At 40.0% G+C, this 15,614-nt stretch overlaps 2 protein-coding genes across 2 annotated transcripts; one reads left to right on the top strand and one right to left on the bottom strand.

The window, feature by feature from the left end:
• The first annotated feature begins 1,337 nt into the window (after positions 1 to 1,337).
• Positions 1,338 to 3,882, top strand: LOC139479672 (uncharacterized). The gene is made up of 4 exons (XM_071262517.1): positions 1,338 to 1,439; positions 2,295 to 2,375; positions 2,683 to 2,865; positions 3,532 to 3,882. The coding sequence occupies exons 1-4, from the start codon at positions 1,338 to 1,340 to the stop codon at positions 3,880 to 3,882; spliced, it is 717 nt and encodes a 238-aa protein (XP_071118618.1).
• A 4,287-nt stretch (positions 3,883 to 8,169) lies between these two features.
• Positions 8,170 to 8,634, bottom strand: LOC139479487 (uncharacterized). Its single transcript, XM_071262333.1, has one exon. It carries the CDS (start codon positions 8,632 to 8,634, stop codon positions 8,170 to 8,172), a length of 465 nt encoding a protein of 154 aa, XP_071118434.1.
• Positions 8,635 to 15,614: the final 6,980 nt, after the last annotated feature.

The raw sequence follows: 15,614 nt of genomic DNA, 5'->3' as shown, positions 1-15,614 counted from the left end.
AATTACTGGATTGTCTGGTCCAGACGCTAATATTTACACACCGCCTTCATATAGCTGGAATATTGCTGAGTGTGGCGTTAAACAACAAACAAACAAATAAAACAAGCAAGAAATGGTTATTCGATGGGGATGTATTGTTTACTGATATCATTTGTTTCAGGACCGTTCCCCGTCTAGTACCCTTTTGATAACGTTTGTTATTTGTTGGTCAAGTCCAATTTTCATGTGTATATTTTCTTTTGCCCGAATTTATTTTTATCATGGTTGTTTCAATGCAACAGTACTCATTTTCACTCCCTTATAAATAGAGTTTACCTTTCTATTGTAGACGAATAAACCGTCCCCGAAAATGACATGTTCAATCATTCCATGCACGACTACTGACACCTCCTTCATCTTTAGGGGGCACGGGTGGCCCAGTCGTCTAAGGCGCCGCGATTCGCTGTGCAGAGTTGCGTCCCTTGGGCAAGCCAGAAACCTATGATTGTGGGTTCGAATCCCGGTTCGCCCCGATTATGTTTCTAGGTTTGTCAGCACCATACCCGTGCTCGTGGGTTTCACCGAAGTGGTAAACGTCTGAGACCTGCATCACTTCGGGCTTTCCTCCCACATTAAGCTGACACGCCGCGATATAACTGGAATACTGTTAAAAGCGGCGTTAAACCGAACTCACTCACTCACTCACTCCTTCATCTTTATACTAATCTCCTCCCCCAGGACGCCCTGTCACCCGCCCCCCTGTATCCTACCACCGTCTCCCACCCTACCTCCGCCCCACCCCCGGGCGCCCCGCCCACCTGGAGATGTTCTTCCTAAAACGTGGAGCATGTCCCAAAGATCCCGCCACTGGCTGCCCCATCATCACCGCGCACCCCACCCGTAGGAAGGGAGGGTCTTTTATGAGCCCCAGCCCTCTCCCTACTCCCGTGGCACTGGATCCTTCTCTCTGTGGACCTGTACAGGTATATTCCGCGTAGACAGCTGTACCCATATATTTACTTTAAAATGTAATAAGACATATATAAGATTCCCTTTCCGATTGTTACCCCGTATAGGGATTTTCAGGGAAGAATAGGTCGCCAGGACATGATGTTTGTCGCAGGAGACGACCATTGAATTAAGATCGGGTAGGTTACAATGTTTCAAGCGTATATGCATCTATACATATGGACACTTGTCCGTTAGTCCGAGACTGGTGGAAATCTACACACAAGTCCATTATAAGCTACAGATAAGTTGGATATGCCAAGTTTGGTCTACCTTCACTCAGGCCTGATAGTATAGATTAACGCAAATCGTTTCCCGAGTATAAATGCAATGTATTTTTGATCCATATCATGACAGAAGACAAAGTTCTGTGCACGTTTAAAGCAGTTACGGTACTATGCAGTGACTTGTGTACTGTTGACTGTTCACCTAATCAACCCCGTTTAATTCATGTAAGGCACACATCTTCAAACCAACCTATACTTTGTCCTATTTTAAGAACAATCTTTCCTCCACAAGAGGGTTTCTTCACGGTGCCTATGTAAGTTGGGGAATAGGTAAAGGGAGGTAGCTCTTAATCGTTGCCTTTCACTAATTTCCTTATATCACATGTTCGCGGCTTTGCTAAGGGCACCGTGGACTTTGTGCGTACACGTCAATTACTGATGAGGATGTTCTCCGAACTGTTCAAATTGTAATCATGGAAACATTCACGAAACAGTTTCCCGATCCATCTCAGCGATAGAAACTAACTGCCTAGTAGTCCTTATAATGATAACATATAGCAAAACCCTTGATAATGGCAAAATTCTAGTAGTCCTTATGACACCTTAACTATTGGGTACTTTGGCAAAGACTATAAGACCAGTGCCAATTTCTAACCCTGCATTTGGAATGACGAACCCGTGTAAAATTTAAACATGACTAAAGGAATACAATTTTGGAATTTGATAAAATCTTTTAAGTTTTGTTTGTTTTGTTTTGTTTTACGATTTCTGGGCCAAATATTTTTCGTTGATATGTTCAAAGGGCATTTCCTATTTGTTGAGCCGCTCTCTATATTTGTACTGGATATAATTTTTAATGCAACTTTAGTCTTCATCTGATTTTAATTGACCGGATATGATTTTCGCTTGGTTGCAAGTGAACGACAATACGATAGATCTGGACATCAGTTTAAATTATATATTATTGTCATTATTATTTTTGTTTTATTTCCATCAAATTACACACAACTTCTTCTTCTTCTTCATTGTGTCTTTGACATGTAAACAGACTCGTTCATATATTGCTTCATGTGCACTTAGCTTTATCTGGATGATGCCGTCACCGCCTCGCGTCTCCACCTACGCCAAGACGCCCAGCATCACGCTTTAAGTCTTCCACAGGTAGGACCACGTTATGATATTACTAGGGATTGCAGACTCTGCATATCTTAACCTCCTCTCATCCTAGATCCAGCTTTTTTATTTATCCAGTATTTCTTAGTTATCCCCTTGTTTTATCTTTAGAAGCACGATTTTAAGTGCACTTGTGTCTTAACTGGTTCACACACACACACACATACAATCACACACACACACACACACACACACACACACACACACACACACACACACACACACACACACACACACACACATACACGTTTTGATAACAAATGACAAAGAGGTTTGCCCACACCGTCCGTTCCAGGAGCACACCAAGAAGCGCAGACGTACATCCAGGAGGTCCAAGGCCCGCGTCGACAAACAGGTGTTGATGCTCAGGTTGCCGTTCTCCAGACTGAGTCTACAACCTCTCTCAGAGCGTTCTGCTACACGAGACACAAAAGGTGCTGCTACGGATTCTGGACAACTTGGCGCTCGATCCAGGAAGGTAAGACATGATAAACATTTATTGCGCTCATCATCCGTCCCTGGACTGTACAGGTTCTCGTAGACCAAAGCTATTCAAACGATCTACATGCGACGTTGTAGAAAGACGTACAATGTATATGCATACCTTTAATGACACCAATGGACCCGTGAAGATCCGGGTTAGAACTGGCCTTTACCAACCCATGAAGTAAGAGGCGACTCGCTGACTTGCCTGGTACATGTCCTTGTATTCCTATTGCATAGACGATGCTCATGATGTCAATCACTGTGTTGTCTGGTCCAGACTTGATATATTTACATTCCACCGTCACATAGCTGGAATATTGCCGAGTGTGGCGTTAACAACGATCAACAATCAATAATGACACCAAGGTGTTAATTTTAAGGTCTCCGTTCGTAATGTAATGATTGATATCATAGTGCGGTTGCAGAAGGGTCGAGTTCGGGATTTAATAATATTAAACAATGTTGTTAGGTTTGCAATTTCAACAAAATATGTAATAAAAACATGTTGAAAAACGTACATTGAATCAAACAGCATTCTTAAATGATTTTCATTGTTTCAAACTTTAGGGCAGGGTTGTCACTAAACACAAGAACATAGACCCACCTCGCCTGATCACGATAGGAAATGAGCAAAAGTCCATTGTTTTTCTATCTCTAGGTTCATTCTCACAAAGATATCCATAGTGACCAGCCACTTGACCTTTCCCGCAAACGGAAGCGAAGCAATCTGGACACCTTGGTCGGCGACAAGCACCGCCGCGTGGAGACAGCAACACCATTCCTTCCGGGCGGGGTGAAGAAGTGCGAGATTGTCCACCAGGTGGAGACACATAAGACAGGAGAAGCCGCCTCAACGACAGCAACCCCGGGTGATGTGAGCCGCGGCAGACGTCGTGTGTGGCGGAGAAAGCAAGGCAACTCCCCCACCAAGAAGACGACCGATGTCCCGAGCTCCACAACCAACCGACGGCGCATCCAGAGACTTGCCGAGTCACCACTTGACCTATAAATAAATAAATGAATGAATGAATGAATGAATGAATGAATGAATGAATCAATGAATGAATCAATGAACCAATGAATCAATAAATAAATAAATAAATAAAGCTAGTTATAGTTTACAATAACTAAATAATTGAATAACTTACTAACTAGTTATACATGAGACACTTCACGATAGTGTTGGTTTTAGAAATAAAAGCCACATAAGTTATGCTTAACGCATTTACAGATGCCTTAAATGATAACATCTAGTCTGTTGCGATCCTTTACATGATAAAATTTACGATACTGTTATTCATATAAATAAGTGTTTCGCGGCGATGCTTGTTATATTTATACTACTCGCTATTCATATAAATAATAGAATAGGTCCCTCGCAATCTATGCTTGTCATACTAAGCGATTACAATGATTGTGTGTCATCGCGCCCCGGCGATGTAGATCGTTGCTCAAAATATCACTGGTTTGTCTGGTCCATACTCGATTATTTACAGGCTCCGGTTATAAAGCTGCAACATGGCCTAGTGCGGGGCTAAAAACTAAATGTCATAAAAGGTTACATTTATGATAGTGTTAGTGCTGTAAATAGATGTCAAACAAGGTAATATTTACGAAGGTGTTACAGCTATAAATATATGTTTAAAAATATGATAACTACGATGTGTTAGTGCTATAAATAGATGTTATAACGGTAATAATTATGATGGTGTTAGTGCTATAAATAGATGTAATAAACGGTAATGTATACGGTGGTGTTAGTGCTATAAATAGATTTAATAAAAGGTAATAATTACGATTGGGTGAGTATTTTTTTACGCCGCTTTTAGCAATATCCCAGCAATATCACGGCGGGGGACACCAGAAGATTTAAGAAAAAGTAATAATTACGATGGTGTTAGTGCTATAAATGTATTTTATAAAAGATAATTTTTACGATTGTGTTAAGGCTATAAATGTATTTTATAAAAGGTAATACTTACGATTGTGTTAGTGCTATATATAGACGTTATACAGGTAATAATTACGATGGTGTTAGTGCTATAAATGTATTTTATAAAGGTAATAATTACGATTGTGTTAAGGCTATAAATATATTTTATAAAAGGTAATACTTACGATTGTGTTAGTGCTATAAATAGACGTTATACAGGTAATAATTACGATGGTGATAGTGCTATAAATGTATTTTATGAAAGGTAATAATTACAATTGTGTTAAGGCTATAAATATATTTTATAAAAGGTAATAATTACGATGGTGTTAGTGCTATAAATGTATTTTAGAAAGGTAATAATTACAATTGTGTTAAGGCTATAAATATATTTTATAAAAGGTAATACTTACGATTGTGTTAGTGCTATAAATAGACCTTATAAAGGTAATAATTACGATGGTGTTAGTGCTTTAAATATATTTTATGAAAGGTAATACTTACGATTGTGTTAATGCTATAAATAGACGTTATAAAGGTTATAACTACGATGGTGTTAGTGCTTTAAATAGATTTTATAAAAGGTAATATTTACAATGGCATTAGTGCTATAAATAGATGTTTCAACAACAATGTTACAAATGTAAAAAAAGTGTTCTAAACGATTACTAACAATAGTGTAATGTACATGAATAAATGTTCCTCCTTGGTTGTGGGTATTCCAAATCAGAATAGGTTCCGTTTTTTCCCAGGCCATTGGGGAAATAACCTGGCTTGAGGTTTTAATTCATTGTTTTAATATGACCAACGCTTACGCTATAAATCACAAGGCCATGGGTCCCTTTTGTGACATAGCTACAGGACTACGGCAGGAAATTAATTTTGTATATTCTAGCTGTAAAAGGGCAGAAAGTGGCCCAAGTCACCCTAATCCTAACGTAACTGTTGTTCAAACAAACTTCAAGTAAACAAATGTCAATAATCATGGTTAAAAAGTCATTTATTGAATTTAAGGAAAATATACCATATGCAAGTCATGAAATGAAAGAAACATGTAACTGTCCCAATTTTTAATCTGGTAAATAAACAAATACAGCGAATATTTCCTAAGAATTAAGATAACTAATGCTTATATTGATGCAATCAATAATTTAGGATTGTCTTTTGTTAAAACTATTTTATTAATGTTTCCATAAGTATCATTTACTCAATAAACTTAGTTTAGCTCTTATTTGGAGTCATGTTTTCTATATTTGTTTTCTAAAGCAGGTGATTCTGCTAATGATAATACACAGAGACTTTGTGGATTTGGTTTAGCTGCAGTCATTACTTTTGGCATTTATGTTTACCACACTAGCAAAATTCATCAGCACATATATGGTGCTGCCAGATCAAAGATCATTATCAGGGCGAATCTTGGATACAGCAAAGGGACCTAATTCTGTACTTGGACAACTGAGCGCCACGTGTTATGGCCTTGTGTCTCCTCCATGTCCCCATGTCTCCTCCATGTCCTTGTGTCTCCTCTGTTTCCCTGGTGTTATATCCATATCTCCTTCGTGTCCGTGTGTCTCCTCCATGTCCCTGTGTCTCCTCCATGTCAACTTTATGTCCCTGTGTCTCCTTCATGTCCCCGTGTCTCCTCGTCCTTGTGTCTCCTCCGTGTCCCCGTGTCTCTTCCATTTCCTTGTCTCCTTCATGTCCCCATGTCTCCTCCATGTCCCTGTGTCTCCTCCATTTCCCTATGTCTCCTCCATGACCCTGGTGTTATGTCCATGTGTCTCCATGTCCCCGTGCCTCCTCCATGTACCTGTGTCTCCTCCATTTCCCTATGTATCCTCCATGACCCTGGTGTTATGTCCATGTGTCTCCATGCCCCTGTGTCTCCTTCATGTTCTAGTGTCTCCTCCATGGCCCAATGTATCCTCCATGTCTCCTCCTTGTCGCAGTGTCTCCTCCATGTCCCTGTGTCCTCCGTGTCCGTGTTTCTACCATGTCCTTGTCTCCTCCATGACCATGTCACCTGCAAAACTGTGTCTCCTCCATATCCCTGTGTCTCCTACATGTCTCTGGCGCTATGTCCCCGTGTCTCCTCCATATCTCTGTGTCCCCTCCATGTCCTATGTCCCTGTGTTTCCTCCATGTTTCTGGCGTTATGTCCCTGTGTCTCATCGATGTCCCAGTGTCTAATCCATGTCTGTGTGTCTCATCGATGTCCCTGTGTCTCCTCCATGTCTGTGTGTCTCATCGATGTCCCTGTGTCGAATCCATGTCTGTGTGTCCATGTCTCTGGTGTTATGTCCCTTTGTCTCCTCCATGTTTCTGGCGTTATGTCCCTGTGTCTCATCGATGTCCCTGTCTCCTACATGTCTCTGGCGCTATGTCCCCGTGTCTCCTCCATATCCCTGTGTCTTCTCAATGTCTCAGGTGCTATGTCCCTGTGTCTCCTCCATGTCTCAGGTCCTATGTCCCTGTGTCTCCTCCATGTTTCTGCCGTTATGTCCCTGTGTCTCATCAATGTCCCTGTGTCTCATCTATGTCTGTGTGTCCATGTCTCTGGTGTTATGTCCCTTTGTTTCCATGTCCATGTGTCTCCTCCATGTCCCTGGTGTTATGTCCCTGTCTCTTTCATGTCTCTGGCGCTATGTCCCTGTGTCTCTTCCATGTCTTTGGTGTTATGTCCCTGTGCCTCCTCCATGTCTCTGATGCTATGTCCATGTGTCTCCTCCAAGTCCCTGGTGTTATGTCCCTGTCTCTTCCACGTCTCTGGTGCTATGTCCATGTGTCTTCTCCATGTCCGCGTGTCTCCTCCATGTCCGCGTGTCTCTTCCATGTCTCTGGTGTTATGTCTGTGTGTCTCCTCCATGTCTGTGTGTCTCCTCCATATCCCTGTGTCTCCTCCATGTACGTGTGTCTCCTCCATGACCCATGTGTTATGTCCCTGTGTCTCCTCCATGTCCCTTGTGTTATGTCCATGTGTCATCTCCATGTCTGTGTGTCTCCTCCATGTCTCTGGTGTTATGTCCCGGTGTCTCCTCCATGTCTCTGGTGCCATGTCCGTGTGCCCCCCCCCCCCCCCCCCCCATGTCTCTGGTTCCATGTCCATGTGTCTCCTCCATGTCGCTTGTGCTATGTCCATGTGTCTCATCCATGTCCGTGTGTCTCATCAATGTCCCTGGTGTTATGCCCCTGTGTCCCCTCCATGTCTCTGGTGCTATGTCCCTGTGTCTCCTCCATGTCCCTGTGTCTCCTTTATGTCCCTGGTGTTATGTCCCTGTGTCTCCTCTATGTCCATGTGTCCCCTTTATGTCTCTGGTGTTATGTCCCTGTATCTCTTTTATGTCCCTGTGTCCCCTCTATATCTCAGGTGTTATGTCCCTGTGTCTCCTCCATGTCTCTGGTGTTATGTCCATGTGTCTCCTCCATGTCTCTTGTGTTATGTCCCTGTGTCTCCTCTATGTCTCTGGTGTTATGTCCCTGTGTCCCCTCCATGTCTCTGGTGTTATGTCCCCGTGTCTCCTCTATGTCTTTGGTGTTATGTCCCCGTGTCTCCTCCATGTCTCTGGTGTTATGTCCATGTGTCCCCTCCATGTCTCTGGTGCTATGTCCCTGTGTCTCCTCTACGTCTCTGGTGTTATGTCTCTGTGTCTCTTCCATGTCACTGGTGTTATGTCCATGTGTCCCCTCCATGTCTCTGGTGCTATGTCCCTGTGTCTCCTCTATGTCTCTGGTGTCATGTCCCCGTGTCTCCTCCATGTCTCTGGTGTTATGTCCATGTGTCTCTCCCATCTCTCTGGTGCTATGTCCCCGTGTCTCCTCCATGCCCATGTGTCTCCTTCATGTCTCTGGTGTTATGTCCATGTGTCTCTCCCATGTCTCTGGTGCTATGTCAGTGTGTCTCCTCAATGTCTCTGGTGTTTTGTCCATATGTCTATGTATGTTCATATGTCTTTGTAAGTTCTATTTGTAATGTAAATGAATGCATCCCATGTAGAGATACACCCACGCACAGACAAAAACATGTTTGAAAGTGGATCACATCTTTATACAGTTATTAACAGTTTCGACTGTATTCAGTAAATCATTCATCTACATTTCTGCATCAAATATACATAATACATTATACAAGAATGCAAACATTAACATCAGACGTGATTTATCGCAAAGCAATGGACGGACAAGATACTTAATAATTTCACACACCTGATTCAGGGGCAACTGCTGCTACCCCCACCTACCACACCGCCTCCCCAACAAACTGACCCCCCGATAATATACCACAGGACAAGTGTCAATTTTGTTTGCTGTTACCATGTATACATACAAGAAGTAAATTGCAAAGCTTCAGTACCCCGTATTTTGAAACACTTCATTCCACTTACATTTTCATAACTGATATTACACTTTGATAACTGATAATACAGATACAATGAATCATTGACAATTAGAATAGGTCTTCAGTAACATATGCTTGCTGCAACAGGTGAATACTTGTCATAAGCGGCGACTAACAGGATCGGGTGGTCAGGCTTGCTAACTTGGTTGATGCATGTCATCGTATTTCAGCATGGATCGATACTTATGATGTCATTCACTGGATTGCCAGGGCCAGACTTGATTATGTACAGACCGCCGTCATATAGCTGGAATGCTGCTGAGGGTGGCTTTATAAACAAACCAACCAACCAAAACATCTACAAAGTATAATATACTCGAACCACAACCAATGAGAAGCTCATCATATTCCGTATGCACTTGTATACACTGCTACACCAAAATCTACTTTAAAGGGATTGGTAACACTCAACATTTCAAAACAAACATGTTTATTCTCAGGTAGGAGTTTGAAAAAAATGGTGGCAACTTCATTGTTTGACATATTCCCGAGGCAAGGGAGGTAACTCACCATGAAAGTCCAGTTTCTACCCTTGCCGAACATGGCGGGAATCATGGAGTTATATTTTGGCTGGACTGAGTCTGTGTACAGTCTATTCAAAATCACATAACGAAATCAACATCCAGTTCGTAAATTGCCACACAGATTCTGGTCAAATGCAAAACATGTGTTCCGCCAACTCGTCAAACAGATATTTTCCAAATCTTGTCATGTTTTTAATCAAGGTGCTCACATGATTTGACGCACTTGTCTTGACTTGGCGCAGCCATTTTGTTTGAAGCAAATGCAAGTGATATGAGAGGTGGAATCTGATTGGTCACTAGGAGGGACACAGAAGGGACATAACTTGTAATAGCCACTAGTGGCGCTACGATCGAGCCAGAAATTCGAGCCTAGTTCGGCAAGGGAGAAAACTGAACCTTTTACAGTCAGTTGACTCCCTTGCCTCGGGTAAGCACTGATGTACTGTTTAATGTCGTCAGACATGTGAGGCCAATACAAACTCTCTCTTGCACGCCGTAAACAACCTTCGATCCCTAGAAGCATGGATCCTAGTTTTCATCGTAGTTCAGTATATTAACTCACCTTGTAAACTTGTCTGAATTGTGTCCGCTAACTTGAACATGGATATCATTCATGGTTAGAAATATTATTTTGGTTGTCCAGGAATTATGACCCCCCGCCACGAAGTGGAAGGGGGATATAGGAATGGGTGCCGTCCGTCCGTCTTTCCGTCCTTCCGTCACATTTCGTTTCCGGAACAGAACACAAAAACCATGAGATATATCTTAACCAAACTTGGCACATAGATAGGTCTAGTGGTGAACTGGTGCCTTTTGATAGTTTGTCATAGCGACTGATTTACGACAACCATTGTCTGAAGAACATTTGATTCTAAGGCTAATTGCCCTGTAGCCATGACATGTGCATGTCGCTCGTAGGAAACGTTCCGAGGTTGCGCTGGAGCTCCGCTCACCTCATGTATGCCTGAGCTGGAAGTTCCGCTCATCGCTGTGTTTGTGTTGTCAGAGCAGGTATTCCGCTCATTGTGTATTTGTTGTTTATTGTATACATGTGCATAAAACATTCCGGGACAGTGATGTCGATTTTGTCCTAATTCCCCGTCAACATTTATAAACGTTGACAGTTTGTTGGTGTGCTTGATGTTTTGTGTTTCACAGAAACACACAGATGAATGTGAACATGTCCTAGTTACTGGGGATTTCAACTGTGAAACGGGTGAAAAGCTGAAACTTGAAGATTTCTTTAATGTGCGGAAAATGACTCAACTCATTCACTCGATCTTCAACTCACTGTCTTGGAGCTACACTGGACTTGTTGTTTACTGATCATGCCAGTGCTGTAGCATTCCAGACTCCAGTCTACTACTCAGATCATCAGATGACTGGTGCTGTACCTCTCAGTACACCCCATGGTGACCCCTGCTCTCATTGATCTCTAACTAAAGTAAGAACTCCCTTACTTCTCTGATTATTGTTTAAGTAATAACACAACTCATTACTAATACAGTTACATATTCTATCATAAACTGCAGATGGCAAAACAACACCAGTAATAACTTTTTAGTGCTGCAATTAGGCCATTTATAAAAAGGTCCATTGATAGTTCACAGGAGCTAATGCATTGCACATAACCGGGCATGTAACATTGACGGGGGATATGAGTATTTCATGCTTTTGTTTTATTGGTTTGCTACTCCTTGCCTTTTAACCTGTATAATTGAAAAAGAATTCATAGATTTTATTTTCGAAGCAAGCCTGTTGTTACTTGAATATTTTGACTTAGATAATCCGGTGTGCCAACCTGTAGTTTTCAGTTGCATTTGAGAAATATTTTCATGAATTTTGTTGTGTTTCTGAACTTGAAGGATTGTGGATTTGAAGTAAACAAAAATGTGAGGGTTGCATTTTTGTAAAAGTGCTGCTGCTCTCATCATGTATGTTGGGTCTGAAGTAGACTCAAAAGATTATTCATCATTTTGCTTACATAATTAGGAGTTGGATATAATAAACTATTGTTTACTAATCTAATGCAACAATGATGTATAATACTGTGATTGAGAAATATATATGAATAAATACATTGGATATTTGGCTTTTGAGTTTTTGTTGTGTTTTCCAACAAGACATGACTCAGATTCTGACATTTGCTTGGATGATGCATTTGCTTGTAATACATGAGACCCATGATGTTTCTCCTCAATGTATCAGGACATGGATGTACTAGTTGTTGTAGGCGCTGTAATTCGAACAATCAGAAAAAAAAAGAAATTAGAATCCGAATGACAAGGGTTTTCTTTGTCCCGATGATGGTAAAGATAGCTTTGACAATACAGGATTTTTATGTGACTAAACCATATTTTCAATCCTATAAATCCATCATTTTTTTATTACCTATTGTTCCAAATGAAACCTTAAGATGATCAACAAAACCCAGTATGATGCATCCCCAAATTGTCGGAGGTGTTAAATAGTCATTGACTGAACAAATATGCCAGCTCAATTAAAAAGTATCTCACAACTATGTCCGCAAGGGTTTCTATTTCTTTGGTACGCCATCTTGCTGCCAGAAAACCGTTGGTGAAAATAATGACACTACACTGTAGGTCACCTGTATATTTTGTCAACACTTCAAAATGGCGTGGCAGTGTCTTTTATCTGGTGAAATGATGTTTACAGTTAGAGAATATGCATTCTGAGACAACATAGGGCCATGGTCAAAGTGCAAAGGTCAAATACTCTCCACTCTCTTACATTACAAAATATTGTACTGTAAATATAATCCAATCTTGGTTTGTGAAGCAAGAGGGACCAATTGGATCGGGTGGTCCCATAGTACCCCGACCACGTGGCATATTTCAATCACAGGCCATGCATTTCATGGAGACCCGTTGGAGTTGGGTTTGTTGTTTAACGCCACTATACGACGGTGGTCTGTAAATATTGGAATCTGGACGAGACAATCCAGTGACTGGCAATATGAGCATCGATCTACAAAATTGGTATACGATGACATGCATCAACCAAATCAGCAAATCATACAAGTTATAAAGTATGGAACGTTTGTACAGCGTGAATAACTGAGGTGCCTGGCTTCCGGAATAAACAGACAATACGCTGAGCTTTAGGGAGGTAACTCTATTAGAGAAGTATGATTCATGGTTATGTGAAAAACTTCGCCCTCACAACTTTGTGGGTTTCGATATCTGTATGTCTCCACTGATCTAGTTCATTATATAATAATATTACAACAATGTAACTATTACTTTGAAAATATTAATGATGAAAAATATAAATAATTTTACCACTGTAGATGTACAAAACAATGTTATGCCATTCTGTGCAGCCATTGCGTCACTGCCATAATTTTTCGTTCAGTTCTAGACATTACAACATATGTTGCAAAGTAGTTTTTGTGTCGTTCCATTCAGTTAAAATTTTAAATATTTTGTATTTATAACACTATGCTTGCGTCAACTTAATACCTCTTAAGTAATTAATTGTTCCTTGAAAACAATAACTAATGTTTCAGAAGTCATAGTCGTGAAAACATACGTGTGTTTTCTTTTTTCTATTACATATATGTTTAAACTCAGATGTGTCACGTTCTCATTCCTGATTCTGAAGGTACCCCCAGAAATTTAAAATTAGTTTCACCATCTGGGTGAACAATGTGCGCATAATGACAGTATAGGTACTTGCATCAATAAGTAGTTATGCTACCAGATTTCTTCGCGCCGTCTTGATCTTCTCGATTATGAAACGCTTTTGAAAACTAAGCAAGAAAAGCCGTGTTTTTCGAACGTGTGCCACATTGTTAACCCTCTGGATGCCGAGTTTTTTTTCTGACGCACATTTTCCTAAGATCGGAAAAGTGAAGGTTGTGCGAGAATTGCGCTCACGCGGCACTGGATCTACCTCTGGCTATAAACTTACGCAGAGGTGGAGAATATTAAATTTCCTATTTGATGGTGTAAATTTAACTGCAAATATTAAACCGGTTTTAAAAAAAAGACACTTCCAAGTGTTGTCCGAGAATTTATTCTTCTTTGAAAAACAGTAAATTTCTCCGCTTTTTATCGTACACCGATAAAAGTACTATGCGACGATTTTTTTTATTTAGAAGCTTTACGGAAACTGTGAGCGAACAAAATACTGCCTAATATCTGAACGACATAACTATATGCCAAATGGAGTTTTATGCGTATGTATAACGACATACATTCAATGCCAAAAATAGCATGCGGTAAATGACGAAAACTGATTTTTCTCTATGACGTCAAAAGGCGACAGAGCGGTTTACACACGTACAAAGAAAAGGGGGCATAACTCCGCTATGCTTATCCATAACTCAGGTCACTTGGTGAGAATTAGCTGTGGGTACCGACAATATATTTTCGTGGTGTTTTGTTCATTGAGAAACCAAACTATTCCAACATAAATATCGATATTGAAACTGTATACGTTTTGTCATAAAAAAAAACCCAGAAGAAATGATGAAATCGTACTTCATAAAAAAGAGGTAATAGAGGAGAAATGGATGGCCCTATCTAACCTATAACTTAGTCCTTAGATTCCAACATTCTCCTGAATGTGTAAGCGTAATTTGACTAATGTTGCACCATTATTAATGGAACACTAGCATTATCATCAAATGTAATGAAATACCAAAAAAAATAACACCATTCTATTTCACGTCATAGCTGTTTTTATGTCTTTGAGAACGTCGGAGAAAGATGACACTGGTGTTTTGATTAACATATATTTCCCCTAATTTTCGTTCATGGTATGGAAAATCTCGATGTGCAAAACGGAATTTGACGCTTTTGTCGACACAACCTCAAAAGACTGCTTTCACCTAGTAAATAATGTCTTGAATGTATAAACAATTAGATAGTTTATCGTGTATCTTACACGCACCTGTTTGGCATCAATTTACGTAATGAAATACCCAAAAGAATATTTCAAAACAACAGAAATTATATTCAATATTGGCCATATATTTGTTCATTATTATGTTATAATTTCCCTTCATCTCGTCTCAGAATTACACAATAAAAGATGTGAAGAAAGCTCTATTGATATAGAATTATCAGGATAATCGTATAAGGTTGAACCAACGGGGTACATGGCATGGCCCGGTTTTATTTTTATAATTCTTACAATTCCCGGAGAAATAAAGTAAACAGTTAAATATCCTGTTATCACAATATTGAAAAAAGAATGAACCCATTGATTATATAATGCAAAACGAGAGGAATAATTCGTAAATTATTTGTGACTAACGCGCACCTGACGAATCGTTAGATATCACTGTTCTGTGTATCAAACGACATAAACAACAATTCCAAGACCAAGACAATTCTTTCAGAAATGTGTGCATATATTTTAACGAAAACTATTATCCCTTTTCTTAAAGTAATATATTCCGTTTTTGTTATAGAATAAAATGAAACGGCTTTTCATAGACATTGGTTATATGAACTTATAATATTGACTATTACACATCCCAAGAAATACGTAAATGCTGCAGTTTTTCATTTACACTTCATCTTGTAACACATGGCCAAAGGAAGGAAATATCGTATTCGACACTATAACCCTATCAATTGTTATGTAAACAATGTTCAAACAAACAGGTGATTATCAAAGGTTCGTTCATACATGTTGTGGCCTGTATTTCCGTATGATATCATTTTGAACATTGACAAATATCCAAAGTGAAATTAATTGTGTGAAAAAATGTATAAAAGATATGCAAAATCTACATCATAACTGAAACTGTAAACAGCATGATACAATGATCGTGTACCCTCTCATTCAAGGACCTTCACCTCAAAGAAATTACTAAATATGTACAACAATGTTGACATATGACATCACTACCGGTG

The sequence above is a fragment of the Haliotis cracherodii genome, unplaced genomic scaffold (assembly GCF_022045235.1).
Source record: "Haliotis cracherodii isolate W230 unplaced genomic scaffold, xgHalCrac1.p SCAF_4, whole genome shotgun sequence".
Classification (NCBI taxonomy): domain Eukaryota; kingdom Metazoa; phylum Mollusca; class Gastropoda; order Lepetellida; family Haliotidae; genus Haliotis; species Haliotis cracherodii.
This window is presented reverse-complemented; position numbering and strand designations above follow the sequence as displayed.

What these genes read in the sequence shown, in the direction of transcription:
- LOC139479672 (XM_071262517.1), top strand. Translation starts at nt 1,338, where the DNA reads ATGACAGAAGACAAAGTTCTGTGCACGTTTAAAGCAGTTACGGTACTA. An exon ending in ATCAACCCCGTTTAATTCAT is followed by an intron (nt 1,440 to 2,294) that starts GTAAGGCACACA and finishes ATGTGCACTTAG; the next exon opens with CTTTATCTGGATGATGCCGT. An exon ending in TTGGCGCTCGATCCAGGAAG is followed by an intron (nt 2,866 to 3,531) that starts GTAAGACATGAT and finishes TTCTATCTCTAG; the next exon opens with GTTCATTCTCACAAAGATAT.
- LOC139479487 (XM_071262333.1), bottom strand. Translation starts at nt 8,634, where the DNA reads ATGGGCATGGAGGAGACACGGGGACATAGCACCAGAGAGATGGGAGAG.